Below are 27,068 nucleotides of genomic sequence, written 5' to 3' on the forward strand. Positions count from 1 at the left end.
TGAACAGAATAGACCCTGCCTCCTACCTGTCCATTCCTTTTTCTGTTGGGAAATCCATTTAATTTCACAAAATACCATCATCTTACACATATATTTTACGCTATCATTTGAATTGTATTGGGTCTGTAATTTAGTTGGTATTTTATAAATTCTGGTTTCATAGCTGTATGAATACTATAATCAGAAAGACTTTATAACTCATTGTTTATTTGTACATGATTAAATATCATCTTAATAAAAATACCTTGTCAACCTTGGGTGTCTGAGAAATTTTTTTACTTTAGAAAAAAATTTTAAGAAACACAATTTTAGAGAATCTGATCAAAGGCAAGGACTCCTATCTCTGGAAAAAGGCACAAGGGCACATCTAGGTATTTTGCCTATAATATCAAATTTCCATACTCGTCTCAGGACCGTCTGTGGACCCTTCCATTCAGAATATGGTTAGCACTTGCCAAGTGGAGTGGGAAGCAGGAGACGATTGGGGGTATTTTCTCCAGTGGACTACAAAGCTCCCTTCCTCACTCTCCTTTCTCTAAAGGCATGTGAACACGGGCAGTGTGTGGAACAGCATGTATAGGAGGTGCTTCCCGCCCCCAGAGATGTAGTTTAGAGGGTTCACACACACATGAGAAGTGAGAAGTTTTGGCCACTGTGCTGGGCCCAGGGGCTCCACTGTCGGTGCAGGAGGCCCACCCTCCCTCCAGGAGCTCACTGTCTGGTCGCTGAGAGCTCTGTAAACAGAAGGGTGCTATAAAGAGGCACGGGTCCCGTGATCGCAGACAGAACTGGGCAATGACCATGGAAAAAGGGGATGGAACATTGGCTGAGGTGCTTCCCAGTTCTGCCCCTAACAGGCTGGTGATTTGTAAAGCTGGGAGAGGGTGTGGGTTGGGGTCACTTGATTACTTCTGAACTTTAGAGTCCTCCTCTACAAAATAAAGGGAATGAGAGGCGATTCCTTGGAGGGCCTTTCAATTCTAACTTTCTTAGAATTCAGGAGAGGGAGATCAGGAAAGGCTTCCTGGAGGAGGGTTGTACGGGTGGTTCTGGGTTTTAAAGGATGAGCTCTTAGATGTTTTTACCTGAGATTCAAATCTCCTTTGGTCATCAAGTTTCACGAAATGAGGAGAGACCTTCAACAAATCCTTTCTTGCACTGAGTTAGTAAGGGAGAGAATGAAGAAGACGCTAGGGGTCCTTTGCACGGGGAAGCTCACGTCATTGCATCCAGTCATCACATACTTACAGGCAGCTGTGAGGTAAGCCTCTTTTTACATGAAAGGAAACTGAGTCTCAGCTGCATTGCTGCCCTGGGGACGGACCCAGTCCTTTAGTCCCCCGCATTTTTCCTGGGACCCCTGAGCAAAATGGAAACTCCATGGACATGCCTTCAACAGGGAAGTGGATAAAAAGGAAAGGAGATTTGGGAACAAGGCAGGAAGAGTTTGATAGGGCACCTTGAGCGAGGATGAGAGAGAGAGAGAAGGGCCCGGCCCCAAAAGCCTTTCCTTCTGTTTGAATCAGACCAAGCCTCACTCTCAAACTGTGTGTCAGTTATTGATTTTATTTTTACCCTCAGTGTTCTGTGAGGCGTGTTTACTTGGAGCGGTGAGATAAAACCACCTGGTTGCATCATCGGCTCTGAATGTTTTTCAAGATCCAGCTCTCGCAGAGCTTAATCTTCTTGTATTTCTTGTCTTGTTTCCACTGTAGAGAACTGTGTGGAGTTCCAGAAACTGAACGTGAGCAACCACAGCCATGTGTCCCTGCAGAACGCCACCTCCCCCGTCATGGAGTTTTGGGAGTAAGTGGAACATGTCTCCCTTAACCTGTGGGGGCTCCGTCCTGGTTCTGCACAGCTAACATTGCAGGAAAAAACCTGGCCCTTCCTCCAGCCTCACACTTCCTGGCTTCTGTGGGCATGTGAATACATTGGAAGCCAGAGTGGAGATTTTTAGAGATTTCCAAAAGGGACAGCTGAGATAAATGCTTTCTTGTTCTTGGATGACATGTCCACATGCCTATTGTTGCTTATTAGGGTAAGGAGTGCTTGGTAAAACGGTGGCCACTTTACAAATTCATTTTTAAAAAGAGTGAAGATGTTTGCAGTAAGCTAAGTCGAGAGTATGTTTAGCCTGGAAAGCAGAAATCTCCAAGGGGGACAGGTTAGCTTTCTTTCAGCAGCTAAAGTGTCATGCGGAAAGGAAGTAGATCAACTTTAATAGATGGAGGTTATCAAGAGGCAGGTTTCAAATGTGTTTCAGGAAGAGCTTAGTCTCACAGCATCTGCAAATATTTCTGAAGGCTGTGAGCACTCATCCCCAAAAGCATTTGACCGGTGTAAGGCTGCTGCTGACCATCGTTGGAGAGGTGTCTGAATCCACTGACGTTACAGTGTGTGGCATTTTCCAGGAGATGGGCATATTATTTCAGTGTTTGAAAGGGGTCTATGACCTTGGAGTTATGGGGCTGCCCCATAGGCTTGTGCTGCGCAGCCCTAGGGGGCGTCATTAACACTGACCTGTGTGCTCCAGATTGTACAGGGCCTACTGTGCGTAACTGTCCACAACAGCACTGACTTAGGAGCGTCTGTGGTAAAGGTAGGAGGATCCCTTGCCCAGGGTATTGAAGAGGTTTCCTCTATGAGGTGAAGGCTGGCTAAACGCTTTCTGAGGCTTTTTAATCTGAAAAAGTCTGGTTTCGTTGAAGAACCTTCCCTACCCTAATTCCGATTAACGGTAGTCTAGAGAGGCAGTAGATTTATCAGTGATTTTTATTCTTTTCCCAGGTACCATCCCTCTCCTTCCCTCTCTAGAGGTCATTGTGCTGAATTTAGATTTATCATTTTCTTGTTTGTACTGTATGTATATATAAATCCCAAAGGGTACCTAGGTCTTTCTCACATGTTTTAAAATTTTATATTCATGGTGTCCATTACTTACCTTTTTTACAAGTTTGTTTCTGTGTTCAGTATTGATTTTCAGATGTATCTCTACTGATACATGTAGCTTTGGTTCATGCATTTTTTTCCTGCTATGTAAATGTCAATGTATAACTAAATACATTGTATTTAGCCAGCTCCACTGGATGGGCATTTAGAGGGTCCCGTTTTCCACTGTTATGAAGCACATTGAGTGAATGTCTTATCCATCCTTCCCTGTGTTCATAAGTGAAGGTTTTTAGGTTATTTAAGAGTGGAATTGCTGGGTGGAGGGTGCATGCATTATCGGTTTTACCAGGTAATGTCTAATCGCTTTCTAAAAGGACTATTTTTTTCTCCAAACGAGTGTTCAAGAATTTCTATCCACATAATAGATAGCAATTGGTCTGGTCAGAGTTTTTAAGTTTTGTTAGTGTAATGGGTATGAAATGGTATCCCACTATTTAAATTTGCATTTCTCTGTTTACTTGGTCAGGTTGAGCATCTTTTCATGTTTTGTTTGTTTGTTTGTTTCTCTATTTGGGTTTCCTTGTCTGAGCTTCCTGTTCATATCCTTTTCTCTTTGGATAGTTTGTCTTTTCTCATAGGTAAGAAATCTTGATACATTATAGATATTAGTATCTATGTTGCAAATAGCTTTTCCTAGTGTATGGCTTTTCTTATTTATTTATTGCATGTAGGGGGTTTCTATGTAATGGAAGTCAAATTTGTCAATCTTTTTGGTTTGCACAGTTGGTGTCTTACTTAAGAGATATTTCCCTACCCCAAAGTTGTAAAAATTCTTTGTATTTTCTTCTAAGAGTTATAAAGTTTTGCTTTTCACATTTATGAATATAATCTACCTGGAATTTTATTTTTGCTTATGATATGAGGTAGGAATCAAGTTTTTAAAACTATAAAAACCAATTTCTCCAGCAGTATTGACTGAATCGTTCATCCTTTCCTTGCTGATTTGTAATGCCATCTTCCTAAAAGCACAGGTCTGTTTGGGGACTCTCTGTTCTGATCCTTGCTAATTGTGTGTCAATACTTCCTCTAGAGTTTTATTGTAAGCCTTGAGCTGCGAAGGCAAGCCCCTGGACTTTGTTCTTTTCCGAAATTGTTTTTGTTTTCCAAATGAATTTTAGAATCAGCTTGTCAAGTTAAAATACAACAATAAAGAACAGAACAACTCGATGAGAACTTTCGTTGACAACTTATTGAACTTATGGGTTAATTTGAGGAAAACTGACATCTTTATGCTTGGGCCTCTCTGTGCGTGAACATGGGGTAGCTCTCCATTTATGTAGGTCTTTTCAAATGCCTGGTGGAGTAGCGCTACTTCAATGTGGTCTATGGAGTAGTCACTTTACAGTCACCTGCGTAGAAATGCAAATTCTCCAGCCTCCCCGCACCTAACCAATCATAGTCTCAAAGAGAGGATCCATATGACATTGTAGTGCTGTGGTGGGTGGGTCTGTGTAGCCTTTTCCTACCCCATTGGGCAATGATTTCCAAGAGGAATGTCACTTTGGACCTGCACATTTGAGGGTCTGCAAAACCTGGTCTCTGTACTCCCTTAGAGAACCCATCCTAAAATCCCACACGGTACAAGGGCTCTGTATAACTTACTATTGTTTTGCACCATTCATTTTCCTTTGTAACGTGTAGAAAAACCTCAACTAAATCATTGTTTGTGCAGTGTGTTTGTTTATTGTCTGAATTCCCCCATAGGCAGTCATAAAGCAGCATCTTTTCAGGTTTTACTCACTAATGCGGGTCTACGTATTTCAGAACTGCAGTCCATGATGACAGAATGGATAGGTGCATGGCAGGAAGGCAGGCGGGCAATATTTTCTTGAAAATACTATATGAGGAGAGTCAAAGTGGACTCTGGCAAGAACTCATCTTGTCACTCAGCTTCCCGGCAACAACACTGAATGTTTCCAGGATTCTTTTGCAATATCCATGTCGCCCATTCGTTGGGACACCGAGATTCAGGAGGGGACAGCGAGTCTGTGTCGTCAGCTGTAACTGGACCTTTTTGCCGGCTACTTGGTCATTCAAGACGAAAGTCCATGGGAGAATGAACGCATGCTTCTAGTTTTCTATTCAGATTGCATCTGTATCATCTACGCAGGGTTGAATTCTGCGTCCTAAAAGCACTCAGATGCTGGTGTGACACTCAACCCCTCAAAAGATGCCATTGTCAGACAGCTGTAATTCATCTTTTCCCCAGAGGTGAGCTTGGAAGGTAGACTCTATGAGATGTACATAGCATCCTATGAAAAACTATTTGGAGCCACATCAATTTGAGAAGGACTGAAAGCTGTGCCCTTCAGTAAGAACATCTGTTATCTTTGACCCAAATTCTCAAACTTATTCTCTTATGAAATCATTTGGAATCCCCTCTACCTGCCCCCACTCCCATGCTAGCATTCCACTAACCACGGTGTGACAGATACTTTGTTAGGAAGACGCTCTTCCTTAAATTCAGCTGATAGTTGACTTCTGAGGCTTTGGAAAGAATAGGCCTCATTCGTTTCCTATGTGACAGCCCTTCATGTATTGGATCAGGTTTCCTCAAAAACGGTTTTTCTCCAGTTCCCGTCACTGTGTCCTGGTGGCATGGCTGGCTCACAGATGCCTTACCTTGGTTCACATCTCCCGTGTGCTCCTGTCATCCTTTTCCCACTTCCTCTGACTCCAAGGATCTCATTCGGCACCACATTGCTTGGCCAGAGTAGACTGCTTCGGCTGTCTGCATGTTCATTTGACAAATGTCTGAGCTCCTGGGGCACATAGGAAGGACACTGCATTTTTGGAGGAGGCAGAAATGTAAGATGCGGTTCTAGCCCTCTGGAAGCAGCGATGAGGAAAGCCCTCAGGTTACCATAGTATCAGTTACAAGGCGACGCTGCCCTGCCCGCAGCTGGCCAGGGCTTCACCCTCACCTTGGGCACCTGGCGCCACTCACCCCCGTCTTGAAGGTTCATTTTCCCTTTCAGGCTAAAATTAAAATTACTGGCTTCACCAGTGGGACGAACTCAGTCCCTAGATCACTCCTAGATTCTGGTTTGGGCAGAGGGGTCGATGGGGCAGGGATAGCTTTTTCTTCCTAACGTCACATTTCAAAATTGGGCTGTTCTGATTTCCCTTAGTAACTCATGATACATCTGGCATCTGTGCATTTATCTAAATATGTTTGCAGTTCTAAATTTTGAACCCTTGTCCTGTGGTGGGGTTGAGTGCTATTGTATGTAACGAGCATTGTGACATCAGGTGGACTTTGGTCTGTTTTTCACTTCCATTTCTCAGGCCCTCGAGTCCTGTTAGTCCAGGATTTTGCGACCAAGTTCATGCTCACTGTGTATACCATTGAAATCACTTTTGCATGATGCTGACCCAACAGATTGTTGAGCACATATTGTGTGCTTAGCCCAAGTTAAGCGCTAAGGGGTATTTGGTTCTATATCTTTATCTTTATTCAGAGGGTCAGCTCTTGTCTTTCTGGCTTATCTTCACTTGAGGAGTGCCTTTTTTTTTTTTTAATTTTGTTCATTTCTAAATCATGTGGCCACTTGAACTGATTTTCTTTGGATACAAAATTGTGGAGGCCGAGTAGCTGGAGTGAAACCCCGATTCTCGCTGTGGGTCTGGTGCTGCTCCCTGCCTCCCTCTCAGACTGTTGTTCCACCCCCCACCCACCCCACCCCATCTCATCCATCCCCCTCCTCTGCAGTGGCCTTCTTTCTGTCCTTTCTCCATACTGGGCGTATCGCAGCCTCAGTCTCAGGCTTTTGTTGTTCCCTTTCTTTGGAAGGTCCCTCACCAGATCCTTGTGTGTCTGGCTCCTGCTTATCATGGAGTCTTCATTCAAATGTCATCTGGGAAGCCCTCCCTGATCATTTAGTTGAATCAGCACCTCGTACCTCTCAACCCCACAACTCTGTTTCATTGTCTACAGAGTACTTAGCTGAAATCCTCATGTGTTTATTTATTTTTTTCTCGTCAATGTGTAAGCCCCAGGCGAGCAAGGACTACTCTGTTTTCTTCCCCATTGTCTTGCCAGCACATTCTAGGTGCTCAATAAATATTAGTTGAAACGGATGAGATTGAATGCGTGAATGAATGAGTGAATGTTTCTTAACCCCTTGCAGTTGAGTGTCCTTGTCTATAACTTAGAAATGATGGTGACACCCACCTGCAAGGCGGAGACGAGGGTGAAAGAAGTCCTCGCCTGTACCAGGCCCAGCACGGCTTAGGCCCTTTGGGGAGGTTTGAACGCAGAAAGAGAAGGTTTGTGGCTTACTTTTCTATTTGTGGTGTGGGATTAGCCCTGTTCCCTGCCGTGCCAATCTCTCTGGATTGCTGTGAGGATGAAAGGAGATAACCTGTGCTAAGGACTTTGATAGGCTGTAAGTGGGGTGCCCGAGTTAGTTCCTGAGGCTCCATGCCCTGCCTGGCCCCTGCCTCTGCTGTTACAGATTCACAGCTGAGCCTTGTGCAGGCTCAGCCTGTGTGCTGACTACAAAGTCAGAAGTACTCCCTCCCCCCACCCGCCCTGAGACCCTTTCCCTAAGTCAATACCCAGTGCTGCATGGCACCGTCTACTTCTGCCAGTTTTGATGGCCCCACTCCCAGTGCAGCACCCAATGCACAGCCACAGCGTGAACTTCAGCCAGCCAATTCTGGAGCCCAGTTTAGGTCATGCTTCCTCCACCTGCCCAGTGCATGACCCTGCGCCACTTAGCCTTCCTGAGCCTCCGTCTGCTTGTGTGAAAATGGGATGGGCATAGGACGTCCCTCTCACGTTGCCAGAGCATCAGATGAGGCCATACACTTTGTACTAGTATATTCTTACTATAATGGGAGCTAATTTTACAAAGAAGACTTTATCCAGGTCTTCAAAAGTCTACATGGGTACTTTCCAACATCCTTAGAGAAGGCTCATCAGCCAGGTCTGTTGGCCCCTCATAATGGACCTGGAGAACTCTCTTAGTGTGTTTTCTTCCCTTGATGGATTTTTTAACATTATCTTTTGAGCACCTACTGGGTTCTGGGCACCTTATCAGTATGCAGAAAGAATCGGATGCTGCCGATTCTTGAAGAAGCACAAAGCCTGGTGGAGAGAGCTAGCAAGTAAAAATAAATAAAAAGAGTTTTTGAAATATAAGACAACAAATATCTGCAGGATGCTTGCAAGGAGCCAAGGTGAGGAAGCCCAGATATCTGGGCTTTGGGGAAGGCAGTGTTTTTTGGAGTTGGCAGTGTTTAGCTGGGTTTTGCAGGATGAATAGAAGTTCATGTGATTGACGGTGGAGGGAGTGAATGGCATGCCAGGTAGAGAAAATAGCACAGGCAAGAGCCCAGAGACCTAAAGTCGTATGTTGCGGCTTGTAGACTTTCCCGGCAACGCTACTGCATCTGGAACCCAGATAATGGTGGGAGACTTTGCTGAGGACGTAGGCAGGGGCCAAACATCTGGTCACTCGCAAGTCTTTATTGAGCACCTACTATATGTCAGGTATCTTTGTAGGTACTGGGATGTAGCATGAATGAAACAAAGACTCACCTTGGTGGAATAGACAGCACAGACAAACCAAATAAGCAGAAAGCATTAGGTTTAGTTGGGATTGGTCTCCTGAAGAAAAAGCAAGCAGGGAGTAGGAAGTGTCACAGGGTCGGGGGTCCTCTCTGAGGAGGTGGCATTTGAGAAGGGACCTGGGAGAAGTGAGGGATCCAGCCATTTGGATTTAGGTACAAGCTTTGAGGTTGAGGTAGACCAGAGGGGCAGTGACCTTGAAATGGGAGGATGTTTGGGGAATAGCAAGTGGCCAGTGAAGCTGGAGTCAGGCGCGAAGGATCTCGGTGATTTTCTAAAGGGCTTGAAATGATCCTGTGGGATGACTTTAAAGGGTAAAGCATGTGTGTAGTAACATGATTAGATCTGGGAGTTAAGACAGACCCCTCAGGCTGCCAGCAGGAGGCAGTGGGGGTACTCGCTTGATCCAGGTGCCTGAAGCTGAGATCTCTACTCATGGGAGGGAGGCTGGGTGGGGAGTGGTGCCCTCACCTGTCGGAAAAGATGGGCAGAATCTGTCTTAGGAGGGCAAGGGTGATTCTGCCTGGCCATGCCAGGCACTGAGGCGAGAAGAGAACTGCCCCCCTGACCTCTTAACACCCCCGCACTACCCACTTACACTGATGTGTCTTCTACCTGCACACATCCTCGGTGGGCGTTTTCTGATTGGGGCAGACGGCAGGCTCCGTCCAAAGGAGCCTGAACTCTCATGGCTTTTAGTCCGTAGCAGAAGCCAACTTCACAGTAACCCTCAGCACTTGGGCTGCACATATACTTTGTTCCCACAATTCCACTTCTGAAACTCCGTACCACAGGCATGGGCACATTAGTTATATGCAGTGTCAGTGGCACCACTGTTTGTGATGGTCTGGAGAAAAGGAGATGCATGTGATATGTTCTTAAATGTGATACTGAGAAGTTAACGGTATATTCCTGCAACAATTGCTAAAAAGGAATGAGGCAGAAAATGTGTGAATATGGAAAAGATCTCTAAGGTAAAATTAAGTGGAAAAGGCAAGGTGCAGAATGTTGTATATAATGTCATGTGTATAAAAAAGAATATGTATATGTTTTAGTCCCCTAAAACATTTCTGGCAGGATACGTAAGAAACTATTAACCATGGTAATTACCTGAGAGTAGGATGGCAGGTAAGCAAGGAAGTAGAGAGAGAGAGTTTTACTTTTTGCTTTATACTTCTTTTGTACTATTTGAATTTTTTAAAAAATTAAAACCAGGAACATGATTCTTTGATACTAATGAAAAAATGTCATGGGTTATAATGATCCCTCTTGTTTGAGTGACACACCCCATTTACACCCCTGGTTTCACCTTGCTAATCGTTATTTCTTTTACAAATTATTTTTGTTAACATTATCTCATTTAATTTTTAAATCAGCCTTTTGCGATAGAAGAAAAAGAGCTCCATTTTGCCATTATCCAAACATAATATTGGAGACACTGGGAGTTGCCCCCCTATATACTCAGAACTCAAAGCCAGCCTCTTCGCTCTGAGTACCCCCAGGCAGCCCCCGTTTCTCCAGAGGCCCTGCCCTTCAGGGCTGCCTCTCCCTGTGTGTGCTGCCCCAGTGGACAGAGGAGCTCTCCTCTGAGAGAGAGGTTTCTTCCCGCTCAGTCCTTCTGACCAGGGAAGCCCTGGGGCCCTATTTAAGGGGCCCTCTGTCCTATTTAAGGAACAGAGGAAATAGTTCTGCCACACCAGAGATTGCGAGGGAGCAGCCAGGGCGGCCCTTCCCAGCTCACAGGAGATGTACCAAAGCAAATCTGAATCTTCACTTTGTTGCCTGAGCAGGGTACTGTGTCCTTTTCATTTTAATTGCTTAATAATATTTAACGGATTGGAAAAACTGTGAATATTGTTGTAAGCATTTAAAACACAACAGCTCTATGAATATGATACGTTTGCGTATCAGATGATACAGCAGTGCCCCCTTATTTGCGTTTTTCCTTTCCAAGTTTTCAGTTAGCCACTGTCAACCTCGGCCTGAAAGTATTAAAGAGAAAAATTCCAGACATAAACAATTCATACGTTTTAAATTGTGTGCTGTCTGTGTAGCGTGATGAAATCTTGCACCATCCCACTCTGTCCTGCCCGGGATGTAGCTCATCCCTTTGTCCAGCGTCTCCACACTGTATATGCTCCCCACCATTCGTCACTTAGGAGCTGCCTGGGTTATCAGACCGACTGTCACAGTATTGCAAGTGCTTGTGTTCAAAAAACCCTGTAGTGGCCTAACGCCCGCCGTGTCACAGTGCCGATGTCATTGACCTCGTCTCATCACGCAAACGTGGTATCATCTCATCATCACAAGAAGAAGGGTGAGCACAGTACAATAAAGTATTGAGAGAGAGAAACATTTACATAACTTTTATCATAGTGTATTATAATTGTTCTATTATTAGTTATTGTTGTTAATCTCTTACTGTGCCTAATTTATAAATTAAACTTCATTTTAGGTATGTATGTATGTATAGGAAAAAGCATCGTATATGTAGGATTTGGTACTATCTGTAGTTTTAGGCAGACACTGAGGGTCTTGGAATATATCCTCTGTGGAGGAGGGACTGATATATATCGCACTTATAAACATGAGTTTTAGTCCGTTCGGGCTGCTACAACAAAATATCATAGACTGGATGGCTTAAACAATGAACTTTTATTTCTCACAGTTCTGGAGGCCGGAAATCCAAGATGAAGGCGCTGACAGATTCAGTGTCTGGTGAGGGCACATTTCTTGGTTCATAGACGGCTATCTTCTCACCGTGTCCTCAAGTGGCAGTAGGGGCAAAGGAGGCCTCAGGGTCCCTTTTATAAGGGCACTAATCCCATTTGTGAGGGCTCCACCCTGATGAGCTAAGCACCTCCCAAAGGCCCCACCTCTTAATACCATCACATTGGGGGGGGGGGCACACAGACATTCAGTCTGTTGTAATACAAGTATATTCCCCCCAGCCCCACCCCCTAAGAGGTAACTCTTAACAATTGAGTCTTTCTGCCAGTGTTTTCTTGTACCTTTAATGTCATTCTTCCTACTTCCTGACAATTAGGTCACTTCGTTTATCTCCTGGGTGGGTGGATTAAATGAAACAATGTGCCTAGAGGGCCAGGGTACACAGTGGGTGCTCAGTAACAAAGCATGACTTCCCTTCTCTTACTGCATCCATCAGGACATAAAAGGGACCTCAGACTAAACTCTTCTGGTTCAGTAAATTGCTTCTTTCCATTATTTAGTGTAAGACATCCCCTGCTTGTTTTGCAGGGGCTGATTCTATATACAAATATCTTTAATTGATCAAGAATGGATAATTATAGATCACAGCTCTTCAGCTCTTACCAAGTTTCCCAGAAAATAAGACCGGGTCTTATATTAAGTTTTGCTCCAAAAGACGCATTAGGGCTTATATTCAGGGATGTCATCCTGAAAATTCATGGTAGGCCTTATTTTTCAGTTAGGTCTTGTTTTCAGGGAAACATGGTGCTAAGCCCACTTACTACTACTCCCACTACTCCTGTTTTGCAGACAGAGAAAGTGAGTTGCGGAGAGATTTAAGTAACCAGCCCAAGGCTGACAACGAGGGGAAGCAATGGGATTCTGAGGCAGGGAGAGGTTCAGGGAGGTGTTCAAAGAGCCTCTCTTGGCGAACAGGCGCCGAGCTGGGCTCAGAGCAGGCCTTGTGTCCCTTTGCCTGTCCACGCTCCTCCTGCCTGTCTCTGAAATGCCATTAACTATCTGTCTTGGGTAGAATCCAGTTGGCACGTCCCTCCTCTCCGCAGCCCTGTGGACCTGGCTCTGGAAGGAAGAGTTTTCCAGCAGATGGGGAGGTGTAATTGATGGAGGGAGGGAGGGAGAAACTAATGAGGAATGACTGACAGCTCCAGTGCCCAGCAAAAACAAACAAAACACCTGTTGGGTTATGTCCTCTCTGGATTTCAAGAGGTGCCTTTAAGAAATAACTTGAAACTTGCTTTTAAAAGAATACTGTGGTTTCCAGCTGAGCCAGGTGTTGAGCATGAGACCTGCAGACTCTGATCTGCTGGGATGACAGATGTAAAACGATGCTGGCCTCTAAGCGTATAGCTCGTGGCCCTGCAGCTGGTAGCATGAGGCATTAATGAATGACTTTAATTCAGTCTCAGGCACAGAGTAACTCAGAAGGGGCTTTTACCAAATTTTAGTGCATTACCTCTATACTAGATTATTTTTAGCAAAACCATGAGAAAATATATAAAACTCTCCAGATTCTCTCCCCCTCTCTCCCCCTCTCTCCCCTTTTCTCCCTTCCTCTCTTTTTCCCTCTCTCTCTCCCCTTCTCTCCCTCTCTCTTCCCTCTCCCTCCCTCTCTCTACCTCTTTCTCCCTCTCTCTCCCTCTCCCTCCCTCTCTCCGTTCCTCTCTCTCTCTCTCCCACTCTCTCTCCCCTTCTCTCCCTTTCCTTCTCTCTCCCTCTCACCCACCTCTGCTCCACACTCTCCTTGAAGACATTCAGGGTAGGAAGGAAGCACCAGAGCTGGGGGGACATGACTGTCCCACTTACTAGTGGGGACCCTACGTGTGATTCTGAACCTGTGTTTCCTCGTGTGTGAAATGGGTGTACCTCTCCCACCCTTCAAGGTGTGATCGGTATGAAGTGATGGTGTTAGATGGGAGGTAATGGGTCAATGTCAGTTCTTCTCACTCCTGCATCTCACTCATTCCAGCCTGTCCACCCTCCCGCACCCCAAGGCTGAAGTGGATGACGTGATAGTCAAAGAACAGAGGTCTCCTGGTGGGATATGCGGGGGCTGGCAGCAGAACCCACTCCGGCAGAACCCTCCTCGCCTAGGGCTTTTCCTGATGGCACGCACGTCTTTCCCCCTTGCTGTCCCTCCGTGCTGAGTCCCGGGGAAGGGCAGAAAGGTCACGAATCCCCTGCCACCCCAGCCATGGGGCAGTGAGGCCCTTTCCGCTGCGTGAGCACCGTGTTCCATGCATGGAAATGGGCTGCATTATGAGCCTGTGCTGCAGCCCCAAAAGCTGTGGCAGCTTCTCGGCTTCTCAGCCTGCCCCTCCTGCTCTTTGCCTCTAGACCTGCAGAACCTCTGCTCCCATCTCCCTACGAGGTACTAGTTTAGGGGCCTTTCCCTGTGTTCCAAAGCTCTAACAGTCCTCACTTCTAGACATACTTCGCTCTTCTCACTGTCTCCTGCTTTCCAAATCTCATCCTGCAGCCATGGATGGCTGGAACAGGCATTGAACTTGGGGTCAGGAGACCAGGATGCAGAGCCAGGCTCTGTGACTTACCAGTTAGTGGCAGGCAAGGTGCATATTACTTGGAGCCTCAGTTTCCTCAGAACAATGGGCGTAAAACAAGACAACATAACACAGCAGTGCCTGGTGTTCCCTTGCAAAGTGTGTGTTCTGCATGATATTAGGAAGTGTTGCTTTGGGAAAGTCGGCATGTAGTGAGGGGCACTTCCTTCTTAACTTTTTAAAAACTTTGAGGTATAATTTACATACCACAAACTGCACCCCTTTTAGGTGTATAAGTAATGATTTTAAGTAAATTTGCCAAGTGTGACACCATCACCATAATACAGGCTTAGGACATGCCTGTTATTTTAATCAGAGCTCTCGTGCATATTTACAGTTCATCCCCACTCCTACTACGAGGCAACCACTCATCTACTTTCTGTCTCTGAGTTGCCTGTTCTGGACTTTGCATAGAAATGGAATGATGCAGTGTGTGGTCCTTGGTCATTATCTTCTTTCACGTAGCATGATGTTTTCAGGGTTCACCCATGTTATGGCATGTATCACTTCTTCACTCCTCTTTGTGGGGAAATAATATTCCATTGTTTGGATAGAACACGTTTTGTTTGTCTATCTTCCACCAAGTGATGGACATTTGGGTGGTTTTTAGTTTTTGCCTATTATGAATAACCTAGGAGTGAAAGTGCTGAGTTTTATATTTAACTTTTTAAGAAACTGCCAAACTGTTTTTCCAATGTGGCTAAACCATTTTACATTCCCTCCAGCAGTCTATGAGAGGTCCATTTCTCCAGAATCTCTGGGGATACTTTTATTGTCTTTTTTATTACAGCCATCCTACTGAGTGTGAAACAATATCTCATTGTGGTTTTAATTTGTACTTTAATGGTGAATACTGCTAAGTAAATTTAGGAAATGTTGGGTTACACGAAGCTCTAGAGGTGTCTTTATTGCAGGACTTCTCAGAGACTTTAATGTTCTAATGAGCATTGGTACTCTCTGAGGGGGCTACAGTGTGCAGCGTTTTCTCAAATAAGGTCCCAGTGTGACCTGGGAACTCAGGGTGTCTTGAAGGATCACTTTTCTTTGGGAAGCATTAGCCTAGGACATGGGTCAGGAGACAACCAGCCAAATCTCACCTGCTGCCTGTTTTTATAAATAAAAATTTATTGGAAGACAGCCACATTGATTCATTTACGAATTATTTGTGGAGGTTTTCAGACTGCCAGGATGAAGTTGGATATTTGGGACAGAGACCAAAGGCCTTGCGAAGCCTAAAATATTTACTCTTTGGCCCTTTACGGAAAAAGTTTGCTGACCCCTGACTTAGTGCACGGTGTCCAGTGGATTCTCACTTTGCCTTTCGATGGAAGAAGGGCCTGGCCTTAAGGGTGTGGGTGGGGACCCAGGAAACCTTTGTGAGGCTTTGTATCATTTGAGCAGGGTGTGTTTGAGGACTGGTGGGAACTTCTGTGTGGCCTAGGAGGACGATTTCTGCAGTGAGAGAAGATATTGGAGCAGTATCGCCAGACCCCTCAAGCTAACTTAGGTCTCTCGTTATATTCCCTGAAGAACATGTTTCTGGTTCACGTCTCCCAAGATGGGACAGTGGTCCCAAGCTCTGCTTCTGAAGTCCAACAGATGTGACTTCAGGTTCTGCCTCTGCCTTCCTGGGCATGTGACTTTGCTAAGTTTCCCATCTGTAAAATGAAAATAATAGTTGTACTCACATCGGAGTAAGCATGAAGGAAATGCAAACTATGGCTGTCCCTGTTATCTTCTTCGTATTCTTAGATAGTAAGATCCCTGCGGGTCTCACACGCCGGCTTTACCCATCACTGCCGCTCCAGTCCTTCGGGCACTCAGCATGGCGTTCGCACCCTGTAACTATCTGCCGAATGAAAGCAGGGGACAGGGGCCTCAATTTCTTGCCAAGGAGGGCCTTTTCCAGGAGGAGAGTTGAGAGCCTGCACTTCTTTCTCTCCAGAGAAGTAAGCAGCAACCCGAAGGCAGAGGGATCCTGGAGGTGGCAGGGAAGGCACATTTGTTTTGGTGATGGACTCTTTTTTGTTTGTTGCTTTGGGAGACCAGAAAGGAGGACCTAGCAAGGCTATTTATAGCCCAACTCCTCAGTGCCAGCTTTTAGGGCGGTCTCTGCGTCCCTGGCAGCACTTTCCTCCATGGCAGGTTAAAGAAAGGTGATGTGTTTGCCGGCTCCGTGCTGCACATGAAGATGAGGCTTCCCCGGGCTGGGCTGGGAGCTGTTCCCACAGGGCCTCGCTCAGGCTCTCTGCGGCGGTGGTGGCAGCGGTGGCAGGAGAGAGGGGGCTGCTCATTCTCTGCTTCCTCTGGTCAGACCATCCCTGGCTCTGGAAGCTGGAGTCTCTGGAAGGGAAACTCCAGGTGTGAGGCTGTCTCCTTCCCTCCACACTCAGTCCCTCTGTGTGTGAGAGACAGGGAGAGGGAAGTGAGGGTGATACCCCAGGAAAGGATTTCAGATTCCAGTCACTTCCCTCAGACTGTGAAGGACAGAAGAGAGGCGTTCAGCAGCACGCATTCTGCATTCTGTCTCCGGGGTCGGTATCTGGTGAGGCAGCAGGGTGTGTGGACATCAGAAGAACCTAGTTTCAAGCCTTGATCTGGGCAAGTTACTTCACCTCTCTGGGCCTCAGTGTGCCCACCTGTAAAATGGGTATAATAATGCCTTCTCAGTGAGAACTAAATGCAGTGAGATATGAGGGCTCTCAAATGGCACTTGTCACAGTCCCCTCCACTGTCAACTCCTCCTCCTTTCCTCTAAGAGTCTCTCTCTCTTTTTTTCATTTTTTTTTGGTTTTTTTTTTTCCAGTTACTGTTGACACTCAATATTATTTTATATTAGTCCCTTAAGAGTCACTTAATAAGGACAGAGTTTGCTATTAAACTCACCTCTTGGTTTCTCCAACTCTTTCCTTCCCATGCCTATAAGCAATAATGTTTCTACCTGTGGATTCTTTCCCTGTCACCTCCTCAGGGATTTCTATCCCCTTCTCTCCTGTCTTATCCCCCTTTCCCTCCTATAATTGAAACTTTTCCCTCCCTCTTGGCTCTTTCCCATTAAGTATCCGAGTCCGGCCAACCTGAAAACAAAACGAGTGTACGTAAAATAGCTCTTGTGCCCTGTGGGCCCTTTAGCTACCACCGTCTCTGACCCAACAAAGCCAAACTTCCCAAAAGAGCTTCTTCACCAGGAACTCGCCTCCCATCTCCTCACCACCCACACCATCTGAAGTCTGCCCCACCAGGGGAGCAGCTCTCCCTGTCTCACCTGCCCCTCGTGGTCCCCAATCCCACAGCCATCCTCCCCCTCACCAGGCTGCCCTGTAGCACTTGGCAGATAGGCTGCTTCCCCTTCTGGAATGCCCTCCCCCGCTCTTCCACGCTAGGAGATGCCACCTTCTTTGGTTGCTCCCCTGCCTTCTGTTCACCCTTCTCCACCTCCTGCAAGGGCTTCTCCCTTCCTCTCTCTTCTCTATAGATGTTGGGGTGCTGGGTGCTCGGCTGCAGGCTCTCTCCCTGCCCTTCTCCGGCTCTCCCCAGGCAGCCTCATGCTCTCCCAAGACACCCACGTGGCCAAGGGTTCAGGTCTGAATCTGCTTCCTGCATCTCTTTTCGGAGCTTTGCATCCAGAGACCCAGCCATCTAGGGGCATTGCAGCTACCTGGGTGTCTCACGAGCATCTCAAGATCATCTTGTTTAAAAGATGGATCCATCACCTCCTCCTTCACCCCACCGGACAGTTCACTCCCGCTCAGCTCTTGGCCTGCCGTCCATCCAGGTATGAACCTGGCATCAGCCTGGACCTGCCTCTTCCCTGCTACCTGCCACCTCCAGGCAGTCACCTTGTACCTCTGCTGCTCCCAAACCCACCTGTTCCCTCCAGGGCTATTTCCCTACCTTAGTCCAGCCCATCCACATGTATTGTCCAAATTAAGGCAAAATTCTCTGGACTGGCACCCGGCTCCATTCCACCTTTACTCTCCATTTGTTCTTCCCACTGCAGCCAGAGAGCTTTCCAAAACACCCATCTGATGGGGTCTCACCCCTGTGTGTGATTCTCGGCTTCCATCGCCCTCGAGATAAAGTGCCAGCTCCTCAGCAAGTCTCACATCCAGCCCTTGCTCCACTCCGGCTCTCACCTCACCCCCATCTCTCACCTTGGCTTCTGCTGCACTGACCTGCCCTGCTGGCTTTTGCGCTCAGTGGCATTTCTGCCACCACATGCCCCCTCTCTTCTTTGCTAACTCTCCTCCTACCTTCAGGACCCACCTGTACCTCTATATCCTGGTATTGGCCAGATGCCCAGGGAGGGTCCCCTGCTCTTCTCCACACCCTGCTCTGTTTACTCATCTGCCTCCTCATCAGACCACATCTCTTTAGAGACTTCTGGCTGTAGCACAGTATCTAGCACACTGAAGATACTTTAATAAGTGTTGCTTGTATAAATTAATAAATGCATAAAGGACACATACTGTATACCACTTTTGCCTAGCACACAAAGACACGTAAGGTAGCTTTGGGGTGTATATTTCCCACAGCTCTAATTTATAAAGAAGAGTGATTTTAGTGATTACGGGGAAATCTAGGAGACAGAATTGAGGCTGCAAGTGTGGGCTCTGGAGCCAGGATCCCTGGGTTCATTTCCCAGCTCTGTTGCTTGCGGTATGACTTTGGGCAACTTACTAACCTCTTTGCACCTCAGTTTTTCCATCTTTGAAATGATGATAATAATTGTACTTCCCTCAAGGATTGTTGAGGGTTAGATGAGTTCATGCTTGAAAACCTGTAGAAGGGAGATATCACTCCCATTTCACAGATGAGGAAACTGACACTTTCCCTACCCAAGGTCACACAGCTGGGAAGGAGCAGAGCTGGAGTGGAGCCCATCCCATCTCTGTATGTGCCAAGGGCTGGAGAAGCACCTCCAAGCTCTGAGATTTCAGCCTCTGGGTAGAAATCTCCAGAAATATTCTACTCTTAGGGCCTGAAAAAGATTCTTCATGGAGAATCTGCTTTTGTGCCTGGCTCACAGTAGGTGCACAATATTACTCTAGTAAATGACTCCCTCCAAAGGGCCCCATCTAGTCTTCAACATTTCCCGCTCCCTGAATGGTGCTGGGAGGTCTGGTCCTGGGCCCTTTTTCTGCCAGGGTGTTGGCAGCAAACTCTTCCTTATTCAGACCTTTCTTCTGTCCCAGCTCTTCATGGGGACGAGTCATTAAGAAAGCTCTTTCCCAGGAAGAGCTGTGCCTTCTCCAAGTCCCAGAGCTGAGTGCCCAGCCCCCGTGCTCTCAAAGGCTGCCCTTGTGGATTTCAAAACAACCCCACAGCCCTGCAGGCTGAGAACCTGGCCCCCCGAGTCCCCTTTCTTTAGAAACCCAAGGTCCATGGCTACAGTCAGCACTGGTAATACCTAAAGAAAATAGTTGAGGATGTTTTCAAATAGTGTCTGGTGGAACAAAAGAGCAATTCATCTTGCATAGCTCTTAGTAATCTGCTTCCCATTCTGGGAATTAGATTGTTCAATTAAGCGAGAGGGCGCCGGAGCAGGCTGCATGACTCCAAAGTTTGCAGCATCCAAAATGCGGAAGACAGGGGAGCGAGGCCAGCTCACTCCTGGCTGGTCTGCTCCCTTCTTTCCCCCTCTGCCCTGGTGTCATTTCCAGCTTTCAGATTCCTGGTTCAGAAAACAACTACATCAACAAGAAAGTGTGTGCGTGTGTGCGTGTGCCTGTGTGTGTGTGTGTGTCCACGTACACAGCCCTGCTAGCTGGGTACCTTGTATAAGCGTTTATTTAATGAGAAATTCAGAGGCTGGAGTGGATTGGGACAGAGCACACCCAGGTCGTTTCCATCTTCAATGTCCCACTTTCTTTTCTGCTTCGGGTTGTCCCTTCTCATTCCCCAGCCGATGAGCTTTCGGAGCACTTTGGTGGGCAGTTTGTAAGATGCTGGGTATGTGCGTCTGCAAGGCTCTTAATCTGGAGACAAGGGGTTGATAAGCACCCTGAAGTTCCCGCAGGATGTTGGGACTGAATGAGTGCACCTGGATATTTTTCCGGAGAGAAAATCTATCGCTTTGGTAGCTGGTCAGAGGATCCCTGACTCCTTCCACAAGTCTTCTCCCCCACACGCCCAAAATAAAGGTTGAAAACTATCCAGGTGGAGTCTGTCATTCCTTCATTGCCAAGAAACTCTACTTCTGTGGTGCTCACGCCTTACTGTGCTTGAGCAATCCTCGGGGAAACGTAGCAAAATGTAGCTTCCAGGGGCCCTTCTGCAAGGGTTTGGACTTCAGTGGGTCTGGGATAGAGTGCAGGATTTTTTAAATTTTTTTTTTTTTGACAAGCACCCCACAAGGACCAGACTTTGGGGCCTGCTGCTCTGTTATAATAACAGTCTTTAGGGTTTCACTGAATAAGGCCTGTAGTTTTAAAATGAATTAAAGCCTGAGGCTGTTAAGGCATGAGAAGCAAATAAAGGAATTGTTGTAACTGTATAGCAGTCTCCGTTCTTTCTCAAATAACTTCCTTTTTGTCCACCTTACTCTAGTCGAGGGCAACAGCCATACCACGTGTACCTTCTTCTCCTCAGTACACCAGTATTAACATAGCGCCTGGCACAAGTAGGTGCTCAATAAATGCATATTTGAGTGGATGCGCCTGGTTTCCTTTGAGTAAATGCATGGCCTCCCGCAGCCTGATTTTGTTTGCGGGCCTGCCTGATGTCTCCGCACGGCTTGGGGCTGAAGGGCGCTCACAGACCAGTGCTAATTGGTGTCACTGAGTAATTAACGCAGACTCCGGCCCCAAGCGGATTCCCAGGGAGACAGACACTGAGGGAGGCTTTCTTTCATGCTTGGTGGGGTGGGAGCTGCTTTCTCAAAGGACGTTCCCAGCGTGCCCAGGCGACTGGCGTGGTCTGGTGGGGGTGGTTTGGCAGCAGGGATGGGGTTCGTGGAGCCACTGGGAGGGGGTTTGTGTCGGTGCCATGGTTGTGCACAATATGGAGCGTGGCGACTTTGACTTTAAAGAAACACAAACCCCAGGCGTGGGCTCTGGGAGCCAGGCCGGTGTCAACTCTGAAGAATCGATGGGCTCTCGGGGAAGGCAGTGGCTGAAGGCACTGGCTCAGTACACCCAAGGCTTCACCCTCTCCCGTGCCTGGGCCCTCTGGGACACTCCCGCCCCTTCACACGCTACCCCTGGCTCCCAGTAGTGCCCCTGTTTACCTTTCCTGCTTTTCCCTTCTCATCCCTGTGCTCCAAGGTCCCCCCAGGTGTCCCATGCTTTATTTTCTGGTCCTTGTTCATGCTGTTCCCTCAACTGAAAACAACCTTTACCCCTCCCTCCCCTGGCTAAATTCCATCATCTTTCCCAGTTTGGCTCAAATATCACTTCTTCCAGGAAGCTTTCCCTGGCCCTCTGTTGCAGGCAGGACAGAGTAGTTTATGCTGCAGTAACAGATGCCCCCAAAGATCTCAGTAACTTAAAGTGACAAAGCCCATTTAATGCTCCCACAACATCCCTGACACAGAGCAGCAGGAGGGTTCACATAGTCGCTCAGAAACTCAGGCTTCCAGAGGCTCCACCTGACACATGCCCCTGTCATGACAGCAGCAATAGGGAGTAGGGGACACAGTGAGCCATACCGCCTGCCTCTGAAAGCTTCTGTCTGAAGGGACACAGATGCAGGTGACCATCGCAAGTCCAGTGGCCACCCTTGAGTTCAGCAGGCCAGGGCATGTCACCTCCCCTGAGAGAGGGCCCTGGAGTGTGTGTGGACAGTCCCGAGGTCTCCCAGGACCCTGAGGAGGCTAGGGGCATCTTGGTCTTCCCAGAGGCCCTGTGCGTCTTACATCTTACCCCTTATCACACTGCACTGTAACCCATCTGCTAACTGGGCCGTCTTTTCCCCCGGGGAGCGACTCCATGAAGGCAGGGGGCTAGCTTTTGTTCCTTTCTGAAGCTCCCACAGCTGGTCCTAGGTTTGGCTCAGAGATGACGCTGGGTGAATGGTGGGGGTGCGTGAATGAGTGAGCAGGTGGTCCCTGCCCCTTTGCAGAACTAGCTTTGTTCAAGGTTCCGTTGGAGCGAGCTGTCTCCAGCCCGTGACTCTTGGCCCTCCCTTCTGTAGGCGCCGGGTCCTGGCCATCTCGGATGGGATCGAGCACATGGGGAACCTCCGCTGGGAGCTGGCCCTGTGTCTCCTGGCAGCCTGGACCATCTGCTACTTCTGTATCTGGAAGGGAACCAAGTCCACAGGAAAGGTAAGAGGTGTATCTGCAAGCAACTGGCCGCGTGCAGGGAAGAGGACGAGCTCACAGGTGACCCAGAGGGTGCCAGGGAGTTTATGTCACAAAGGCCAGCTCTTAAGTTGGGAGGTAGGAGGAGCACTGGACAGGGAGTCCACTCAGGAACCCAGAACTAGAATCCCAGTCCACCACTTATTGGCTGCACAGGTCAGGGCTATTCACTCTACCTTCTGAGCCTCAGTTTGCTCATCTGTGAAATAACAAAGCTTTATCCTGTCTTTTTACTGAGTTGCGAGTCACACAAGGAAAGGAGAGTTAAAGTGCTTTGAAAACCAGAACATGCTAAATGACTAGCATGTAGGTTTTTGTAACTAAGACATGCACTCCAGGTGTGTACTAGTGCAGGTAATGCTAGCTGCCTCCACTGACAGACCCCAGGGTCTCACCTGCCAGGACTGTGTAAGGGAAGACACTTCCATCTTGTTGCCTTGCTGTGCCATCTGTACCACATGGCCTCCATGATTGGCACCTAGTTGGGGAAGAGAAATGGGAGGAGGTAGTGGCTCTTAACTGCCCTGGCCTGGAAGTCACCACGGTTCCTCCACTCGCGGCTGCTGGCCAGAATGTGAGGCACAGCCTCACCTAACTGCAAGGGAGGCTGGGAAATGTAGGGGAGCCCGGGGATGTCCACAGCTATGTGACCACAAGGATAGAGATTATAAACATGTAGCTCATGGCCAGATCCAGCCTACTCTTGTTTCATTTTTAAAGAAAAAGAAGGGAAAGAATTAGTTGCTAAATTCAGAAACTAGGAAATTTCATGAGGAAAAAGGAAATAGGATTCTGGCACCCCGTGGAAGGTTGAAAGATTTGGCAAGCCTGAACTTGCACGTGTACAAGGAAGAATGTGGCTGAGCTGGGCAGTGGCCACCTCCTTCCAAGGTACTTGGTCGGCCACAGTCCCCACCATTCCCTATTGCCCTTGATCCTGTGGCTGAGTGTCAGTGCCATTCATTTTCTCGTTTGTGCTCCTTATCTTTCCTTGTGGAAAAGAGGAAAATGAAGTTTTTCTGGGTCACCCTGACCCCATCACTCCTTGCCTCCTGCTTCTAGTAGGTAGTCACTCATACACTTTATTGTAAGCTACTGTCTGGGGTAGGGGCTGGAAATAAAATCTCCAGGAAAACAGGAATTTAACAACTCTGGGCCCTTTTACAAAAGATGGTCCCCTCAGCTCCCACAGTAGTACGTGGGATCAAGAGGAAAGTACTAGAATGTTGGAGGTGGGTGGACGTACAGGAGGGAAATTAGGAGGGCACTGAAGAGGTATCCACATGCCCCATGCTATGAGCTATAAGGAAGCTGAGGACGTACTAGAAAGTGATCATAAATGTGCCTGAGTAGAACAGAGAGTCATGTCCCTTTGGCCAAGATGATTTTGTTCATCTTTGCTTTCTTTGCTTTGTATCATAACAACAATAGGATTTTTCTGGTTTTCCAAATATAAAAATCATTGCATTCTTGATCTGCTTCTTCAGACTGCATGCACATTGTTCCTCTCCCCGTCTTTGCTCTGGCTAGAGAGGAGGAAAATGACCGGAGGGGTTAAGGACCAGGGTCTGGAATCAGGATGCGCGTCTCAGGTCTGTCACTCTCTAGCCATGACCTTGGGCCCTTCACTTCTCTTCTCTGAGCCTCCATTTCCTTTTCTGCAAAACAGGGCGGTTGTGAGGAGGAGATAAGGATCCATGTTCAGTGCTTAGCAGGGTGTGGAACTGATCATAAGTGCCGAGGAATGGTGGTGTTTGGAAATCTTGTTATAAAGACAAAATGCATCCAGTTAAGAAATCGCTTCTGAGTATCTACTCTGTGCCTAGCATTATTCAGTGGGTACCTAGCATTATTCAGTATCTAAAGATGAATAAAGCACAGTCTCTGCCCTACCCAGCTAACTAAGTGAAAGTGCACTGGGAACCGTAAAGAGAAGGAAGGATGTCATGGTTGGTTTTCATATTGCTTCTCTGATGATGACCACGTGGTCCGGAGCTGGTGCCGAGGCCAGCAGGTTGCTGGTTGGCGTTGTCTGTGGTTATGGGGAGGGCTGCTTGGATGAGGTTTGGGTGCCTACATGGGCGTGGGTTGTCCATATGCACACGGAGACTGAACTCTCAGGCCCAGGACATGGGCCATGGCAAAATTTGGTTCCACTCAGCCCTCAGGAGAAAGCTTAGTCTCGCAGTGAGGCCACTCGCCATTGGCTGAGCCACTGAGCCTGTGTGTTAGAGAATTTCTTTTTCCCCAGAGAATTCTAATGCAGGAACAGAGTTTCACGGAAGGACCGGCAGGCTACATTCTGGGAGATTTCGATACAGGCATTTAGGAAGGGAGGGATTATTCCTCTGTGGCCTTCTGCTCACTCCACACTCTGCCAGGGGCTTTCCATCTACATTAGCACATGAAATCCCACCAACTGTTGGATACGTGAAGACCCTGGGACTGAGAGGTTGAGTTGCCTGGCCAGTTACATGGCGACTTCCGACCTCCACACTGACTCACCTGGCCTGTCCTTGGATTGGATTAAAAGACCCTACTTTTTTTCCTTTCTGCTAGAAACGGAAATGATAGCAGTAGTAATAATACTTGTACGTAGTAACAGGTAATAGTGACTGAGCCCTTCACGTGCCCATTCTCATCAGACTTTGAAACAGCCCCATGAGGGGAGGCTAGCATTATTTTCATTGTACAGATTTGGAAACTGAGGCTTGGAGGGATCATGTAAGTTGCTCAGGGACCCACAGATAGGAAGCAGGGGGCCGGGATTAACCCCAGGCCTTGGTGATGGTGTAACCCTGGCTCTGGGTAGGTATACCCTCATGCCTGTCATCTGTGACATGGGGACAATGACAATTTTTTTAGGGTCTGGTGCTGAAGAGGCAGTTAGTGAGATAGTGTAGCTCACAGTCAGTGCTCAGTGGTAGGTAGTTGCAGCTGGATCTAAATGTGCTTTTAAGGGAAGCACTGAAATCAGAAGAGCCAATTAAGCATTTTCCTGAAGGCTGCGTTTTAAAGGCTCTTCCCATGTTCCATGCCCAAGACCAGGATTGGCATCCAGGATGAGAGGTGCTTTGCTGGTGCTATAAGATGCCCTGGAGACCATCTGGTCCACCCACCCCCACCCTTATTTTATGAATGAGGAAACTGAGGCTCAGGGAGGGGAAGGGACTTGTCTGAGCTCACACAGCGAGGAAATGTCAAGTATCAGATCAGGAACTAGGGCCTGGTGACTCCTTTCCCCAGCTGCTTATAAATAATGAGGTTCTATGGGTCAAACCTAACAGTTTCAGGAGGCCAGGGGTCCCTGGATTGGCGCGTGGGCTCTTCAGGAGAGGGTCTAATGCTTTTGTCACGGATTAAGTCTCACGGCATCTTGGACGTAAGCCCAGTGTCCAAAGGTTTTGGGGGTTGTGTACAAAAATAGCTAAAAATAAACATGGGGACATTTGAGTCTTCCCGAGTGGGCAGAGGTCGCCCTGCCTCTTGCCTGCTGGACCCTGGCCAGAGCCGCTTTCATGAAGCCGTTCAAGGAAGGAGAACCCGATTCTCCCTCTATTGTCCAGGTCACGACTGAGTTCCATCCCACGGTTCATACTCAGACCTCAGCAGAAATTTCTGAAACATTATTCATTCTAGAAAAAGTTCCCAGCCCCCTCCTATCTCCAAGGTAAAAACTAGAAGCTCGACTTGAACTCAGTTCAGCAAGCATGTTCCTGGAGGCAGATGTTGCAAGCTCAGCCTTTCGGCCGGTGGTTGTCTGAGCGGGGATTTGGGATCAGGTCACAAATGAGAAGATGCCTGCTGAGGCTGTGACATGCCACCGTGAGGTCCCCGCGGCCCTCTGCAGCGGCCCGGTGGGCAGGGCCTGGGCCCCAAGGCTGCACTCGTATGAGTGTCTCCCCCCGGGACAAGCTCCGCCGGTATCCTTCAGCTCCATCTCCTCCTGTGCCCTCCTTCAGGGCTTTACTGTCGTCTGACATCACAGAGGCCAGCACTCAGATCTCCCCAAGGTCAGAGTGAGCAACTGCTACTCTCCAAAGGCGCTGCTCTGGGCTGACACACTAACTAGGTACCAGCCTCAGTCAGTAGCAAGGTGCTGTAGCTCAGTAGCCATTTGTGGAATGAATGAACTCTACGTGTGCCTGGAGCTCCCTGCAAGGTGCCAGGACACAGTAGACCGGAGATTGATAGTCTTGTCCCTGCACCGCGTGCAGCCTGCTAGAGCGGGCACAGACAGAGAAGCAATTACAATTCAGTGTCTTAGTGCCAGCATTAAACAACAGAAAAGTTAGGGGATCAGATCTTAGGAACAGGGTGATTCTAATGGCTGAGAACTGGCTCTGGAATATTAGAATGTAGCATGTCAGAGCTGGGAGGCATCTTGGTTTTTAAGTCCAAACCCTATTTTACCAATAAGGAAGTGGAGGCCCAGAGAGTTTGCAAGGTTTGCCCAGGGCCACCCCGCTTGGAAGGAGCAGAGCTGGGATTCAAACCTGGGGCTCTCTGCCTTCCCTAAACCTGGTCCTCCTCTGTCCTAATACCTCCCTCTGGGAGTTCATGTGACGGTTCACTGGGAACACATGGATCATAGTTCTGAGCACACAGTCTGTGCTCAGAAGGCCGTTCATTGCCCTGCCACAGTGCAATAGCCGCAGTTTTCATTCTACACGGTTATTCTTTGTCTCCTTAGACACTATGGGAAATTCCAGACATCTGGAATCAAAAAATAAAAACCTTTCTTGATTGCATATTAAGTCCTGAGGCAATGGAAGATCTGAAATACGTACCTGCTTTCTTCAGGAGGAAGCTTGCAGGCTGTTGGTAACTCGTCATCTTCTGGATGATGAACCAGTTCCACTCTGGATAATTGGAAAACAGATCATTGAAATCAAGTGACCAAAACATGAAGACATCTTTGAGATTTCTCTGTGTCTTTGGGGTTTGTTTG

General features: G+C 47.6%; 1 protein-coding gene across 1 annotated transcript in view; it reads left to right on the forward strand.

Moving 5' to 3' along the window:
* Nucleotides 1–27,068, forward strand: part of SLC6A11 (solute carrier family 6 member 11) — a 126,321-nt gene that overhangs the window by 5,470 nt on the left and 93,783 nt on the right. Inside the window, exons 4-5 of the mRNA XM_081072784.1 lie at nucleotides 1,716–1,806; nucleotides 21,949–22,081. Of these exons, the coding sequence (XP_080928910.1) occupies nucleotides 1,716–1,806; nucleotides 21,949–22,081 (224 nt within the window). The remainder of the gene's footprint in view (nucleotides 1–1,715; nucleotides 1,807–21,948; nucleotides 22,082–27,068) is intronic.

Source organism: Rhinolophus hipposideros (assembly GCF_964194185.1).
Source record: "Rhinolophus hipposideros genome assembly, chromosome: 14".
Taxonomy (NCBI): domain Eukaryota; kingdom Metazoa; phylum Chordata; class Mammalia; order Chiroptera; family Rhinolophidae; genus Rhinolophus; species Rhinolophus hipposideros.